We start from the raw sequence: 17,756 nt of genomic DNA, 5'->3' as shown, positions 1-17,756 counted from the left end.
CCGTTTCATGTTCAGTGTTGTCAATATATCCACTAGGTGGCAGTACAGAAGAGCTGGTAGAACAAGACTCAGATAATCCAGATCTTTTATTGTACTTAAATAGAAATGAACAAAATCTACAATGAAAGCACACAGTCAGAAATACAGTTTCACTTTCTACAAGGTTCACAGTGAAAGGTTATGTGGTTTATACTATTATTAAATAAGCAACTATCTAACTATTTAAAACAATCGATAGAAAGTGTGCTGAAACAGAATTTGGCAGCAGAGATGAGGAATCTCAGGAATCTATTCTATGTCTCTACACAACGCCTCTATGAAGTATCTGTAAGCAAATTTCTAATAAAGGTCAAAATATGACTCATACTTATTTGAACCTGTTTAAGGTAAAGTGAAAAGTATTTAAGAAAAACATAAATCATGGCCAACTGGCTGCCTGCTCGTTGGCAACATGGTGCAAAGCACTGAGTAATTTGACCCTGAACCCCTGAGGACTGCGGTCAAGGAAGCTGCAGAATGAAGGGAGTGGAGAAAACACACAAAATAATGTAAATATATGTACATTTGTCCATGTGTACGTGTACCAGAGCCATAAACAACAACAACTCCAAACACTACTGACACATATTTTATAATATTTTATATTGACCTGTTAAACTGCTTATATCAGAATCTTTATGAGAGAAAAGTGGAGGTGGAAAACAATGACACAGGAAACTTACATCGACCACCACATCTTTAAAACCTGCTGTGATGCAGTAATGCACATTGTTCTCATATGAGTGTTTATGTTGAATATGTTCATCCAAGTAGTTCAGTAAAATGTTTTGTCCTGCTCCTGCTTTGTTTCCTGTTCAGGGTTTTACCTACATTTGCATCTTAGTTTGAATTCCTCATGAAGATTCTGTTTATAAGTGAGGAAACCCATAACAGGATCATCATGAGAACATCTTGTCAAACCTGTCAAACCTTTGTTTTATGTTCTACTGGTAGTAAGTGATTAAATACAAGTATAAAAGAACAGTTCTTTACTTCTGACCGCCCAGTTGACACTCCATTCAGGACTTGATCTCAATTACTTTGATGAATGGGAGGGCCTTGCTGCTCAGTGATGTTGGTGTGAGTTGTTTACTACACAGGGGGATAAAAAAAAAGAAGAATGAACTCATTAGAATTAATTTAGCTGTGAATAATAATAAGAGAACAAATGAGAGGTGATTGTTACCTGTAAACGATTTCTGGTTTGTTCTCAGTGGACGTCAGGGGAGGTGGATTCTGTCCTGACAAGAAATATTCCATGTGGTCATGCATCTCTTTGTTCTGTAAAGAGAATGCACAAAAAGACATAACACGCATTAAAATGTCTCCTTTAAGCGTCTTCTCTGGTGCTACAGAACAGACTAAACAGAGGTTTACAAAAGGAAGGATCGACATTCAGGGAAACTTTAGGGTAATTAGTTGTGGTTGTGTGGTGTTTCTAGCTTAAAGGATAAGGCTTGTGCTATTCCTTCACACTTTCATCACATTTGATGTGATGTGTTAATGAGTGCAGGTATACGGAGACTCCAAACCTCTGCTTCCAGGAAGGCCACCTTCTCCTCCAGGTCCATAATGACTCGATCTCTCTCTTGGAGGATAGTCCTGGAGTTCTGCAGCTGTGTTACAGACAGAAACGAACAAACACACACAATGTGAGATGCTCAGAAGAAGCACAAACATTTCCCCAATACGTGGAGACTTGGCATCACTTATTCATGATACGGCAGTTTTGTTTCACCACACATTTCCGCTTGACTACGCTCCATCAAATCAATAACCTTTTATGTGTCCGCCTCCTCAAAATCTAATTTCCTCATTAATGGCCTCCGTTAATGCAAGTGTGTGGGCACTGATGACACCCATTGCAGTGTGTCTGCATGCAAGTGGCACTGCCAGGAAAAAAAACCTACTCATGTGCATGAATACCTGTTCGATCATGTGGCGGACCTTCCTCTGCTGACTCTTTAACATGTCATCAAGGTGATGGATCTTTTCCTTCAGGGCGGCCACCTCCTTCTCCAACTGAACACACCTGCAAAGACACAGATGTATTACTCACTTAAAAAAACATAAATGCATCACTTTTACTCCAATTATTAATGGATTGAAATAAAAGATGTCAGATTTCCTATGTACACAAACACATTCCTCTCAAATCTACTTGATAACACTATTAATTCTGGGAGACACACGGTGGTCATCGCAGAGCTTTTGCTTAGCATCTTCTTCAATTCATGGAAATTGTGAGCAAAAAGTCAAGTGTTGCATTTATATTATTGTTGAGTGTATGAGGAAACTTTATCAATTTAGTAACAGCAAATGTGTGCATGAGACATGAATGAAAAAAATCACTGAAAATGTACTGCTATTTTAGTTTTGCCTTCTTTTTTTTGGCTTTTTGAGAACATAAAACTTCTAGTTTTTTCAAATCAACAGTAGTCACCTCTGCTCGTTCTCGTCCCCGTCCTCCCTGCTTGCTTTAAGCTGCAACAGCTCTGCCTCCCCTTCCGCCATCTTGTCTTTGAGAGTGCTGCTCTCGATCTCCATGCTTCCCACCAGCCGCTGCAGCTCCTCCACATGCAGACCTCTCTCCTCCGACTGCTCCTCCACCTTCTGTAGCCGCTCCGACTGCTCAATCAAACGAGTGTGGTACTCATTGGACTCTGCCTGTGAGTGAAGCATTAGAAGTGTAAAAAAAAGACACTATTCCATAATATTTCAGATCAATAAGGAATCTTAATTCATTAAAACATAGTATTATTTGAAGAGTTTGGGTTATTTTTCCTGTTGGTTATGTCATGTTACACACCTGTCTGACAATCTGATGCCTTTGTGATGCAACTTTATTATATTTGTAGATTTACAGCATTAACTAGTATTATTTAAACCATTATGAAATGTGAACCTATATCTTTGTCAGATCCTTTCTAGATACACATTTTAATAACGTGTTCATTATGTATAATGTGTTAAATCTACTTATTTTTAGTGTGCTGCTAATGTACACATGATTCCCACAACACGAAAAGGAAATGGAGGAACTGCTCATAACAGAAGGAAAAAAAACAACTAAATCTGAATGATGGAAAGTATCCCCCTGAACATGTTAAATTAAAATTTCTTTCCACTTTTGCAGTATTCTATGAGCCATGTACAGCATACAGCTTGTGAATTTGTTCAGTATATTTTTATACAAGGCTGTAATAGTGTATCAGTTACTAATTTCTAAATTGTCATGTCTTGGGGATGACAAGAAATTAAGATTGCCTGTTGTATCATTGTACATTTTGTTTCTGCACTATTAAGACCATTACAGTCAAGGCACACAACACCAGCCTATGGTAAAACATAGGTCATGGATAGTGTCCCTGAAAGATTAAAGCTAAAGCTGCAGAGCAAAGACCCAAACAGTGACGGGTCAAAAGACGGAGGATGAAATGCAGAGAGGACACTGACGGATATTGAAGATGATTAAAAGGAAGGACAGGGCAGCAGCAGAGAACATGACTCATAGACCCGCAGACAGGAAATCGTGTCATGTTGCTCATCTGGTGAGGCAGACCTGCAGTCTCTCTCTCTCCTCCTGATGTCTCTTGTCCATCTCTTTCAGCTGTGCATACAGACGCTTGGTTACCTCCCTCAGCTTTGCAGTCTCCTCCTGATTATCTGCAACCTGAGAGCGGAGGGAGACAGAAAGTGACATGCTCAATTAGATTTAATCTGGCTAACTACATGAACCTGAGGGCAAGCATCAACCTGAGGAGCTAAGAAACAGATGAGAGAGGCGGCTGTTTGGCCAGTAGTGAGTGAAAGGCTGTTTAGTCAAGTCTGAGAGAAGTATGTAGGAGGGTAGGTAGGGAGGGAAGTAGGTGGGTAGGGAGGAAGGTAGTGAAGGAATATAGGGACTTATGTAGAAACATAGGTGTACTTTATCAAGACTTTATCAAGTGTTAGAGCAGCATGGTATCAGTCACTTAACAAATAATATAATAAAATATAGGAAAGATACTTCATAGCTATACAAGAATCTTGTTGAACTGTGCAGAGACAATCCTAAACCTCTGCACTGACGTTCAAAGAGTCAAATACAGTACAGTACCAGACAAAAACACACTATTTATGGCGTTTTTCCATTACATACTGTAGTACCACCTCGTACTACACCTCGAGCCAAGGCCCTTGTAACCAGGTACAAAGTACTATCGCTAATGGAAAAGCAATGTAACTGTGCCGTGCCAAGTCGAGTCGTGCTAGGGGCGCCATTAGAGTCACCCTAGTTTACATACATGTAACACATGTAGGTCACTAGGTATGTTGATCAACACAATGCACACATTCCCCTCCCTGCTCTGGCTACTTCCTCGGTAGATAATGGTGTCGTGTTACCAGAGATGTTCTGATGAGTCCGGAATAATGCATGTGATATTTGATAGTGTATATAAGTGTGTGTGTGTGTGTGCGTGTTTGCGGGCAGTGTTTGGGTGTGTGCATGCTATTAGAGTGTAAGTGAGCCTTTGCATTTTGTTTTCAGCTTCAGAAAACCTCAGAAAGCAGTAGCAGGCCAGACATTCTTCCCCATTGTGAGAGTCGAGTCTGTCGTTTCATCATGAATCGTAATGTCTTGTAGCTAGAAATGATGTTCATTCATATGAAACTGATGAATGAACAGATAATAAAAAACTGCAACACTATTTGGAAGATGTAAGAAAGGAGTGTATTGTGAATAGCTTACATGAGCATTTGACTCAATGAGAACAGCGTTGCCATTGGAAACAGTTGGTTGGCTGCTGGATATGTTGACTTTGAAGCCATTGGCTGGATACTGAAGAGAAACACAGCAGCAGGTTAGAGGAGTTAATGATGCTTTTGTACTTGCTACTGCAGTTGAGAGGTCAACACACTGCAACTTGAAAAACACAAACAGATGAAGAAAGATCCTCACCACCATACACAGTGGTTCACGCTTAAATGAAAGAAAGTGCTTTTAAAAGTAAAGAAAAAATGCCCCATTTATCGGGGCTTGGGACCAGCACTTGGAGTAGACTGGATGTGCCCCAGATGAGGTCAATTTAGAGTGACCAATTAACAATGGAGATGTGTACCTTGCTCAGGGGGACCCCTGCCCTTGACTCACACAGATTTTAACTGGCAACCCTCCGATTACAAGTCCAGTCCTCAATCACTGGCTGCCCCAAGGCTAAGTCTAAGTGTATAACCTTTATATCTACTAATCATAATTGTCACAATTGTCAGACCAATGATTGTATTTCTTCTTTTGCTTTTGTTCCATGTATTATTAAACTAATGTTATGTATTGTATATGTTCTTCTTTGTGTTTATTTTCTCATTTAGAAACATTGTTTTGAGTTTTATCAGATTCATTTAGGCCTATGACTTAATAACAAAAGTTTGTTTTTCCATTGATTAAACAACTGCTTAAGAAAATAATGATCATAACTCCTCAAAATCTGTGTTGGATCAAAAGTCCAAACCTTAAATATATTAAATGTTTAATGATTCAGCACGAGAAAGAAACAGAAGGTCCTCACTTTTTTCACCCCATTGTTTTGTGCGACACAGTAAAACACTTTCTACATCGATGCAGTGGCTTTACCTTGTGGTTGTTACTATTCTGCCTGGCCGCCATCTGCTCTCTCAGAGTCTTCAGACAGTATCTCACCTATAAACAGAAACACATCATGCATTAAAGAAAACACCCTTGACCTTATTCAACCCAGCCATATGACTGTTACCCCACACACAAGTGTTTTTAACTAGAAGCTGAGTGTTGACTCAGTGGTGTAAACATAGTCGCAGGCAACATAGCTCAGCTTCGCCTGTGACATACTGACCTCCTGAATCTGCGACACCTCATCTGTTATCATCCTGACACTCTTTGTTCTCTCTGGACAGGCTTCAAGGTAAACCTAGGTGACAGTGAGGACATAATAAACACAGAGGACTGACTACGTGCATTCACACAGACAGCTGAAGACAAATGAGCACAAATACCTTTATCACTTCAATCTTTTCCTCTGTGGGGGTGATGAATTCAAGCGTTCCCTTCTGCTCTTCTGGTGTTTGTGGAAGTGCTGCTCTGCTGCTCTCCTTCATTCAGAACAGGAAAGTTCAGTAAATGTCCCATCATTTACCACTTCTTTTCATTCCAGTCAACACCATGAGAAAAAAACAGTCTTCCTCTTTGATTTTGTACCTTATTGCTGAGTCTCTCTGAGGTGAAGCCTGACTGATGTTGATCTTGTAGAGTAAGTCTAAGCTGCCTGCATCGGTCCTGAAATAAATGATGAGTGGATACGAGAAGGGTGATGACTAACTGGAACAGGAGGGGGATTACAGGAAAAACAGCCAATGAAGAGAAAGTAGAGAGGCTCAATGAAAGCCACCAATGAGACAGTGGGTGGAGCAAGGAAAGACAGAGGGGGAAACATTTTTGCCATAAAACTTCTCCATACTGTGGTTCCTCTTTGGGTGCCTCACAGTTCCACAGTGAAACCTAGCAACCACCACACAAGACACAAGCCCACTGAATCCTCAGGGCTAAGTCTGGTGATTACGACCAAACACTACGCTCGCTGCAGAAAGAGAAACCAGTCCAGTTCAGTGGAGGCCAAAAATACCAGCACTCAAAATGTCTATGACTTCTGAGTCATTCACTTTGGTCACCTTGGCAACAAGGAAATGCCACATGTGATACAAATCTATCATGCTATGACAAGAAACAGAGAGGTTATAGAAATGTGTCCGGTTAACAACAGAGGCTCTAAATTCATTTCTATTCTATGTAAGTATCTCTCTGTTCTGTAGGATTGAACATTCTATTCAAGTATATTAATAATATAATCTTCTGTAGGTATCTACAATACCATTTATCCTTACATTACATTTGTAACCCATGACTTCTATTCTATTCCATTCAATGGGTATGTTAATTCAATTCAAACGTATTATTTTGTCCTCTATATGTATTCTATTCTCTCTCTCTTCTGTTGTATGTAGTCCATCTTTGTTCATGTAATGTCGTCACAACAGATAATAATTCATGACTCATTCATGGTGTGTTGTCAGTAAATGTCTGGCTTTAACTCTGTCTTTTGTTTGGACTCTAACTCCTTCACAGCTCCCCTTTCTTGTTGATAAAAAGCTGTTTATTAATCGGCATAAACAAGCTATTGCAATGGTAGACAAAGCCTCTGTGCCCAGTCAGACATTTATTTACGAGATTAATAAATAATTGAGGAAAAGTTGAGAAATGTCTTGTATAACCATCCCCCTTTTCCCTCCACTTTATATATTTTTTTACATAACATAGTAGAAAAGTACAAAGTGCTATACTCAAAGAAAACAATGCTAAAAAAAACAAAAAAATCACCACCCATTTAAATAGGCGGAGGTACGTCCCCATTCCAGTTATGTTGCTTTTGCTTTGACTGTGCAAAGAAAACAAATGGTTTAGCTCCTTGACAAATCCACTTCAGGTGGATCTTAGAAGTTTAAATGTTGGTGAGTTATGTAAGAGTGGGTTTTGATCTCATCGCCCACCTAAATTATGCTTAATCCTTGACTCAATGGTGGTGGACTGTCCTCGTGAGCTTAAATGACTGAATTGCTATTATCATTGTCTTTTTTTTTGAGGACAGATGCCTGTAAAAACTTGTTGGTGCTGTGGGCGCTAAAAACCTAAACTGCAAAAGAACCAATAACAAAGAAAACAAAATGTCCCACAAATGTCTGGACTGCACTTATCTTTCCACCTCTACTGATTTAGTTTTCATTCTCAGTCTATAAAGTTAGGCAGACACCCTAAGTCAAACACCCAAATGTTAGAAGAGAGATTCAAAAATGGAGATAAAGATGCTTCTAAGTGAAAAAGTTGGTTTGTTTTTCTTATGTGTGACAGGAAAACAAAGCAGTTGAGTTGCTACTTCTCAGTACTGTCTTACTGTTGGTAGCTTTAACTTGACTCGTGAAATACTTGTTTATTTTCTGTCAGAGAAGTATTTTCACTCTTCCACAGTCAATAAAATAACACTGAGAAACAGATGTTGTTGCACATCTGTGTAACATAATGTGATCAACACGAAACATTAAACTGAAAAAAACATTTTGTCCAAAGTAATTCATTCACATGTTGCCGTTCACACGTGGCTTACTTCATTAAGCCACGCCACACACCTTTAAGCGCTCGCTGAGAGAATGACATGGGTGGTAACAGTATCGGAATGATAAAGAGGTGTCTGACACACTCTCTACACATCACAGACTGATGCCAGCTTTAAGTTTATTATAACCTCAGAGGTGATGACGGAACTCCTTGTAACACTGTTTAACTGTTAATTTTTTTCATTTGCGTCACAGTTGCAGTTTGGCTGTGCACATGAAATAAAAATAATTAAATATTTATAATTGAATATATGATGACAATATGTAATCACCATCAGAGTTAGGACTTAGTGATTGCAATATTATTCACAATATCATCATTTGGGCTTAAAAATGATTGTGCCGTCTGTGATTTGCAGATTGCAGTAGGCTGTATTGCAATTTCAATAACATTTTGATTAACTGTTCAGCGCTAAACACAACTGTTCCTGTAGAGGTTGTACACTTTCATCAGGCCACATCAAAATTTACAAAGGCGCTTACTCACAATTTTATTTCAATTAATAACTTCAAATATCTTTAACCGAAGCTCAGAGTTCATAATTTCTGCACTGACATGATCTTACGACGTAAATCACACATCTGAATAAGCAGAAAGAGTCAATTACAGCAGTGGTTACAAACATAAAAAATTGTGTGTCAAGAGGCAGTAAATTACCTGACCTGAGAGAGCAAATATGTATCTCATTAGACTTTGTTCTGTTCTGAACTATTGTGGAACATGAACTAAATGTGCGTGCTAATGGTTGGAAACTGTGTACCCGTGAGCATGCAAACTAAGGGCGTCGCATGTGGTTAACACATTTGGTTATTTACGTCAGCAGCCAGTCTCCTGCTTGGCAAGTCAAGCATGGGATAAATGCTTAAGCCTGACTCGCAACTCTTTGTGTGTAAATGCATTGTCTGAAAATCATCAGCAGAGACACGGAGGCCAGAATTTCACTCTGTGGCCTGAGGGAGCGACAACTCCTGGGTTTCTCTCTCTGCCACAGAGGGCCGTGGTACAGACACACCCAGGGAGGTGCATGCAAAGACACAATGTTCTGCACCTTACTGTATGCTATTCTCCAGTGTTTTCTTTAGCAACAACTTGATTACACAGCTGACACTTATCAACAGAGCTTAAAAAAACACGTTTTAGTAAGTTACTGCTCTGTAATTCCTCCTAAAAAATGTATATAGGCATGTTGTGGTGTTTAAATTGACTTACTGCAATTAAGGTTCCCTCATTTTCCCTGAGGAACAATTTTCCACAAAAAAAAAGAAATATGGTAAAATGCAGACAATAATATTCTGTAGAGATGATGCAAACACCAAAGCAATCACTTCTTTTCATCAACCACGTCACTACATTTTAATCACTACAAAGGTCCTTAACTACATGCAGTGAGTTGGAGGTATCCATCATCACAACACTGTGAGAACAAACTAATAACTAAAGTAATGGCTATCAAACAAAGCAAAACAATTCAACAAACGCTATGACGGAATGCATTTATGTGTCCTTACAGGCCAAACGGTCTGTACTTGTGATCTCATTCCAATCCTATTTTTGTTGCAATCATATTTCTGTGATCCTGTTCCAATTATTATTTTGTTGAAGTTTCCGTCTGTCTGTTTTACGTAAGAGCGACTGTTGACATATATACTTACATTCATGTACTGACAAGGTAATTACAACAAACTGTACATGTAGATAATAGTGTTTTATTTAAAGTAAATAATTGTCACTGCAGTTTAGTTTCTTTGTCTTGTCCCTTTCTGCTCGTCTCTGCTGCACGGGCATGTGGAAACGTATACGTCTCGGATGTGTAAATGGGAATCAGCCCTGTTATTTTTTCAAAGCATTTACAGTGTAATAAATCATATGGAGCCAAACAGGTAGAGACTTCTGGCTTGCCTGTGCAGGATGCACTTAATTTCCACACCTACTGCATTTTCAATGTCAATCTAGCAGGAAAAACAAAGTTGTTGTGGACAACAGTAACCCAGAGTTTCAATGTCTTTTGTAGAACATTAGTAGTGTGAACTTATTTCATATATATCAGCCTGCAGGGTTAATTAATCAACAGCAGTAACAAAAGGTGTCAGGTGTTGACTGAATCTCCCTCCAAGGTAATATACCTGTTTGATTAGATTCTCATTAGTTTGATAAGATCAAAAGGCAAACTCGCAGTTAAATACTAATCAAACATAAATCTTTCATAACACCGCACTCAGCCTTCAGCTGGGACACCATCAAATGAACAAAAATCGATCATAATGTAACTGATGTTTTAATTGGCTGCAGACTTTTGTAAAATCCCTGATCAACTCAAACTCTGAGTCGTCGGTCTTCATATGTGCAAACAGGAAACACTGCAATCAATGTTTTCCCTCAAGTATGGAAAGAAAGTCGAAGAAAGTCTGCAAAACAGTGACCTCAAACTGATTTTAGCAGAACATCGCCAATAAAGCATTAATGCATCAAATTAAAGTAAATTAAAATGAGTTATCTTCTCCACAGCGAAACAGCAGCAGTGAGCCTCGAGGGACAGTCCGCTCTGGTTTCTGTCTCCATTTCTTCCTTGTCAGAAAAGAGCAGGAGCATAAACAGAGCAGTGCTACACAGTAGCAGTGTTTACTTTACTCCGTCTCCTGAAGGACATTTTACTTTATCACATACAGTGCAAGAGCGTGGAAATGACTGAGTAGATTAAATAAAATGTCAGTAATCCAGGTTTAAGATTGTATTTTGTCATTTATAGCCGTTTACAACAGAGTAGAAGAGTTTTGAATGACAGAGTGGAGTGGAGTGAGTAAAAGTAAAGTTAGAAACCTGACTCATGTTTTCAGCTTTGGAGTTACCTCAGTGTCTCACAAATACCCACAAATACACATCCCACAAATACACATCATCATCTGCCACGTTATCTCCATGCAGCACTTTAGTCACTTTAGTATGGCATTGTACTCCTGCACCTTTTGATTTTTATCGACATGTTTTTACAGTTTTTTGTATTTTACATGTTACTGTCAGGTCTGGCCTACATTTTAATGCATTCTTTATTTTTTAATGTACTTTAGAGCAGGTGCAATATTCGTATTTCTTATGCTGTGACTTAAATGTCCTTTGTTAGAAGAGCAATTTCCCTGTGGGGAAAATAAAGTATATTTGAGTCAATAACTCCCCAAAAATCAATACAGGAACAGTTATTAGGCTCTCATCTCAGATATGGAGATGACATCACTGCTATACTCAGCTGTGTTGACCGAATACAATGAATTAAGCAGTCAACGAGATATAACTATATATCTATGTACCATTTTGTGCTCCAAAGGGGAAAGTTGAAGGACAATAACATGATTTTAGGGTTCAGAGATTCAGAAGTTCAGAGACAGACGGTACATCACTATTTGCAGCGACACAACAGAGTCTTAAGTCGTGTCTCATGCACCAACTGAGTTCACAGCCAAGTGTGAAATCCATCTGTCTCCGGCTGCAGTCAAAACAAGGTGCTTTTTACGGCCAAGCTGATATCGGAGGCCCTGCTTCACACCACCACACATCATCACACGTGTTGGGAACAGACGTTTCCCTTCCAAATGAATACCAACAAAATGAGTCATCATCAAAACTCTGAATCACTTGGAGGAATAACTGACAAATGTTCTGTTAGATTTCTTTGTAAAACACATTCAGTGTCCACAGTATCTCAATGAACGTGATTAAAAACGGTTAAATAGAATTAAAACAAATTACGTCTATAGTGCCTTTGTGTTGTATAGATAATATAAGGAATCACAGTGTTCATTTAAAGTTGTTCAGTGTGTATATGACACACTAACAATGAACCTTTAACAAACACATTATTCAATGAGCCAAAACTTTAAAAACCTGCAACTGATTTCAATATAAGTACCCTTTGTTTTAAGGTCACAATGAAAACATACAAAAATGAATCATACAACCAAAAACTTAAAATCACAAAGCAGACAAAACTACAGTCACAAGCAGCAGCATCATGCATTTCACACTCGACTGCAAACTCATGGCTACCCATCATAAAGTCATAAAATCACTCTCATATCTACCTAAGCAGATTCAGCCGTCTGATCTGATCTCCTCTGATGTTCATGCAGTTATGATCCAGAGTGTCTGGACTTGAGTGACTAAGTGTGGGAAACCACTTCTGTCTTGCCTTACATGGCTGGGTGAGGCTTCAGCAGATGCCCAGCCCTTTTTTTTTTCCCTCCACACTGTTCCTCAGTCACAGAGCTGCAGTGTCATTTCATGCGGGTATTTACAGAAGCTGTGAGCTTCACCTGCTGGAACACTGTGCCACATGCACAATGGAAAGAACTCAACATTTCCACTGTTTACACGACAACTGTTGATGTAGTGTTTAACTGCAGTTTCATGGCCATGAATTAGATTCACTGCCTGATATATTAACCCATTTCCTTCACTGATGATTCAGTAACCAGTCTGGTAGCTTCATCAAACAAACATAATCATTTAAAGTCAATGACTGACTACAGGATAAACCATACGCAGCCTGAATGTGTCCTAATTTAGACTAATATATGACTTGGGATAATATGTGACCAAGAAGATAAAGCTGTGGAATGAAGAAGGTCTCGTTTATCTGGCACACGGTGCCAGTTGCTGGTAGCAGGAGTCTGAGGAATGTGCAGTGTTTGTTATGCAACAGATTAATGAAGTGTCATTATATAACAGTAACAGGCATGGCCAGTGTGTGCAGCGTAAACAAAACTGAAAAATACACAAAACAAACAAAACTGCACCGCAACAGTGGAATATATTCATTAACAACCTTTTTTTTTAATCATTTTAATGTGTATTATGGGGCTACAGCTGAGAATTATTCATATTTTCTTCTTTTTTATCAGTTTGTTGTTTTAGTCAATGAATCATGCAGCACTCACAGCACTCAACAGCTTTAATCCTCAGGTAATTGCTTTTCACATGTGTTTTATTTTGGTGTCTTTATTCTTTTATGTTAAACTGGTCAAACAACAAAAAAAATAAATGAATAAACAGATTCATTCATAATTAAATAATCTTCAATTGCAGCCATAGAAAGTCAGAATGAGTACAAATCGTTGTTTCAGAGAGCTCAGAGTGATACGTTAAAAAAAACATAAAACCATTATAGTCTACTTTTTTTACACTGAGCAGACCCTTCATTTGAACATCTGCTAATCATTTTGTTGACATGTGAGCAGTGCAAACATGACATTTAACAATGTTTCTATCAAACACAAAAGACTTTGTGTGTGAAGCTCTCTTACATAGCCATGTAATTACACTGTTCAGCTACAGTTCTGTACAGCTAAGCTATGTCAATCATATCCTTCCCTTGAACCAACTTAGTCTTTCCAGCCTTACTCTCACTCTGTCATGACAGAACAAACGTGAACTCAGAATGTAATTTGTCAAGATCAGGGACAAACTCCTCCTAAAACGTGTTTAAGTGGAATTAAATTGTTTTTTCTTTCTGAAATCAGCACAGAATACAAGAGGGGTCAGAGGTCATGTTTGACTGAGTGAAAAAACAAACACATGCTTTCTCAGACGACAGCCTGTGATAGATATCAAATCTTAAAGTCAAGTCAGAGCCACGTTGATTTATTTAAAACAACTACAGTTGACCAAAGTATGGAAGAGGTGTCAAAACAAAATAAAAGAACATAAAATATATAATTTAAATATTGCAGGATGAAAGATCAAATCAAGGTCTTAAACTCAACTTGAAGCAAAAAGCCAGTGCAAAGAAGCAGTTGTTAAGCAGTGATTTTAAAGCTGTAGTGTGTAACTTGTTGTTGATAATTATTCTGTCTCTGTTTGGTCTTAAAGAAATGATTAAGTACTTTAATTACTGACTTGAGTTATTAGTCGACCTGACCGAGGGAGCGTTTGCGTGTATACAGCTGCAGTGCATGGTCAAGCAAGAACAAAATGCGTTTATTCTGTCAAACTGCTGACGACCAGGCTATTTGAAGAGAAGAATTCACCTCTGAAACTTCTTTGTGGGGGCTCTTCTTTGTGTTTTAGTCTCCTACTATGCTTATGTGTTGTGCGAGAATGTTGCCGGGCGACATGAAAGCTAAACACTGCTATACTGAGACTTGTATGGGGCTGATATGCTTAATTAGCTTTGCGTGAACTCATTTGACAAAAGTTTGATTCTAATGGAAATGTGTCTGTACTTAAAATGTACACAGTGCAGATTTAAAGACACTTTGAACTGAACAAGGCATTGCAACAAACTGAATAGGCCTGTTTTCTGTGTGTACTGTAAGAAACAAAAGGACCTCAAATCAATCCCCATCCTGACGATGATGGATACAACGACCACCTCCACACTACAAACAAAAAGCTCTTTAAAAAAATCCCTCTCATCTAATCATTTGTTGCAGCTTCTCAAATCTGTCAGCGAAGCAGAAAAGGGTTTTTGTACATGGTGTATGTGTATCTGTCTGAACATGTCATTAAGGTACCTCCTCTTCCTGCCAGTGTTTGTTAATAAATGATATGTCCATTCATGCCCCCATCCTGTTGCACATAATGCTACTATGACATAAGACTAGGACGGTTACTTTATTCTAAAGATTCAAAGTTACTACTTAATCTTAAATTCAAATAAATAGTAATTATACTTTGAAAGCTGCAACAACGTGTAAATACAACAAGTTGCAACAAATAAACGACTCAAAGAATTCTCTGTGAATTGTATATTTCACAATGTCAGCTCAGAGGTTTTCTCAACTAAACACAAACATTTTATTAACTTATCAGTTGTGGGATATCTTAAAATGTCGCAATCGTTTTAAAAGCACCAATAAAACATGGCTGGAGAGAAGACGGTACAGTTATGCAATTGACTTTTGTTTCAAAATATAATTATTTCATAATGTTTGAGAAACAAACCGCTAACTTTGGCCCCTTTTCTTATCTGTATCTAATAATTCACCAGAAGTACTTCATTTAAAGCATGGATAAAAGTCTAGTGTAAGTACTGTGTACACAATGCCACATAGATTCAAGTAGAAAAAGTTAATCATAAACATACAAGTGTAACGTATGTATCAGGGAAATACAGTCACACCTCATTTGAGCGACATAAGTGATAATAAATGAGAGACAAACAATGATAAATGTAAGATTAGCTGTTCGAGAAGATAACGGATACTAAATAAACTCAAAAGAATTCACTTCACTTTTAAATTTCATTATCAGAAATACCAGCCAGCAATAGGCATGGAGTGCATTTGTGATAATATTGGCTATTTGTTATCTCAGTTATTTCATAATCACACATTGTTTATCCCATGACACAGTGTGTTGTGTGTGTAACTCGACACTATTTAAGACGTATTATTCTTGTTTTTAATTGTGTTTTATTGTACGCCTGCTACTTTTAGACATGTTTTATGTCTTTCAGTTGTTTTTAGATGCCTCATGTGAGCTTTTTTTTATGTCTTTCATTCATTCTGTCTTTATTTATTTTTCTCTGCAGCACTTTGGTCCACTGTGGTTGTTTCAAAATACTTTATGAATAAAGTTGGATTAGATTGGACTGGATTTATAACGGATTTACAGTGCATACAAGTAGAAGTACATGAATCCTACAGTATATTGGGAAGCTTTTTAACTCAGACATCAGGAAGTATATCATATATAATTAACTTAACAATAAATAAATAAAATACATATGAAAATTTAAAAAAATACTATCTTGTATATGTCTTCATATAAATATATTTATTAATTCATAATTATTTTACATTTACCTTAAATTAATTTCTTATACATGTTCTATGGCGTTTTAATGTTTGTTACGTTGTGTTTTTAAGACTATGATAAAAGAAAAGCCAGTGTCAGCACTTGTAGCTAGCTTATAGTTATTCAACGTTCTGAAGTTTATACACGTTTGTATAATTATAAATAGCCGGAAAGTTAACATTTTACATGCGTGGTTTGACTTTGTCACAGGTTCGTGTGGAAAATAAAACTTATTTCACGTTTCATGTTCGCTAATTAACGTCACCCACAGCAGCTGTGTGTGACTGAGAAGCACCGGCGCCACACATTTTTACCGAGTTAAGTTATGCTGCACGTCATTTATTTGAAGTTTCACTTTTTTTAATCATCACTCACGTTAGTTATGTCCTCTCCTTCATGTCCCACGGTCTGCTTCGCACCGCCGCTCATCTTCTCATCGGAAAGGAAAACATAAAGACATGTAAATTAAATAAATAAATAAATAACTGAGGCTGAAGAAGCTATATATTGTTTTCCCTGTCTATCAATGAACATAAAAATCCCCTCGTTTGAACACAAACGCGAAGAGAAGGTCCCTGAACGCCTCACTCTTCTTCTCCTCCTCTTTGTCTGACCAGGTACCGATGACTCCTGCAGCGCCTCTGCTCTTCTCTACATGCCCGCACCTTATTCACAAGGAATGTAATGAATCATGAATTAGGACGTAGAACCCGCGCATGAGTCACATTACTGATCATTTATTTCAGCCTCTTAATTATAGGAGCAATAAATTAATGTTAAATGACCACAAGAGATGTAAGGAAATATGTTGAATTGAACTGTTACTGGCTACAATGTTGCAGCTATTTGAATTTAATGCTTGCAGAGCTGTAAAAAAAAAGTATATAATTATGAGATTAGACATTTGGTCCACATGTGACTACCTGGGGGAGGGAAGAGAGACAGCAATCTCCAATATTTGTATTTATTTATTTTATTTGCATTGCAGTACCCGTTTTAAACTCTAGTCTTACACGTAGCCCCTTCAGGGTTTACATATCGGCACTTGTGGCTGTTTAACCCTCTCTAAAATAATATTATATGTGACAGAAAAAGTAAAAGCAGTAAATTATGGTTAGAAATGTTTAAAAAGTAGTATAAAAGGTTTGGGACACGGAATTTATGTATTTAGTATTTGGACACAGTTATTTACAGTGGTGATAATGATTACTCCAAAAGAAATAAGGATGAAATAAAACTGTCTGACCTCAGAGAAGATCCTGACTCCACCATCCAGCCGACACTTGGTGTGAGCACTGCTCAAACGCAGCGCTTTGTCCTCAGTCACTTGTCTGATCTTCTTCCACATGGATGCTATATGCTTTTCTCTCTTCATCGGTCGTACAACAGGTTTTTCTTCAACCTCATTTCCCAGTAATTTCTCTGAAAGTAACAGCACATTACCAAGAACTGCACAGTCTGCTTCCTCTGCTCAATAGCTATTTCTGTGCCAGACGTACAAATTGGATGTAGTCCTGTGTGATAACAGTCCCGTCACATGGCTCCAGTGCCACTGATATTCCTGTTAGGCTTTTAGTTGAACTCATTCACCTCAGGTGGCATATGGCTGGAGAACTGCAGAAGTTTCCCTCGTTTACCCTTTGACAATGTTCTGCTGCTGCGGGAATCTGAGAAGAATGAATCAGATCAGTGCGAATAAATCACATCATTTTTGTCTAAATGTACCTATTGCTTTACATGAAAGACA

General features: G+C 38.1%; 1 protein-coding gene across 1 annotated transcript; it reads right to left on the bottom strand.

Moving 5' to 3' along the window:
- Positions 1 to 68: 68 nt before the first annotated feature.
- tuft1b (tuftelin 1b) lies at positions 69 to 17,399 on the bottom strand. The gene is made up of 13 exons (XM_044053502.1): positions 17,256 to 17,399; positions 16,385 to 16,438; positions 6,254 to 6,331; positions 6,052 to 6,147; positions 5,892 to 5,966; positions 5,654 to 5,719; positions 4,772 to 4,861; positions 3,602 to 3,712; positions 2,483 to 2,706; positions 1,966 to 2,071; positions 1,572 to 1,655; positions 1,226 to 1,320; positions 69 to 1,131 (listed from the first exon to the last, which is right to left on the bottom strand). The coding sequence occupies exons 1-13, from the start codon at positions 17,382 to 17,384 to the stop codon at positions 1,059 to 1,061; spliced, it is 1,281 nt and encodes a 426-aa protein (XP_043909437.1). The 5' UTR covers positions 17,385 to 17,399; the 3' UTR covers positions 69 to 1,058.
- Positions 17,400 to 17,756: the final 357 nt, after the last annotated feature.

The sequence above is a fragment of the Solea senegalensis genome, linkage group LG20, assembly GCF_019176455.1.
Source record: "Solea senegalensis isolate Sse05_10M linkage group LG20, IFAPA_SoseM_1, whole genome shotgun sequence".
Classification (NCBI taxonomy): Eukaryota; Metazoa; Chordata; class Actinopteri; order Pleuronectiformes; family Soleidae; genus Solea; species Solea senegalensis.
The sequence above is the reverse complement of the archived record's forward strand: the minus strand, read 5'-3'. Positions and strand labels throughout refer to the sequence as shown.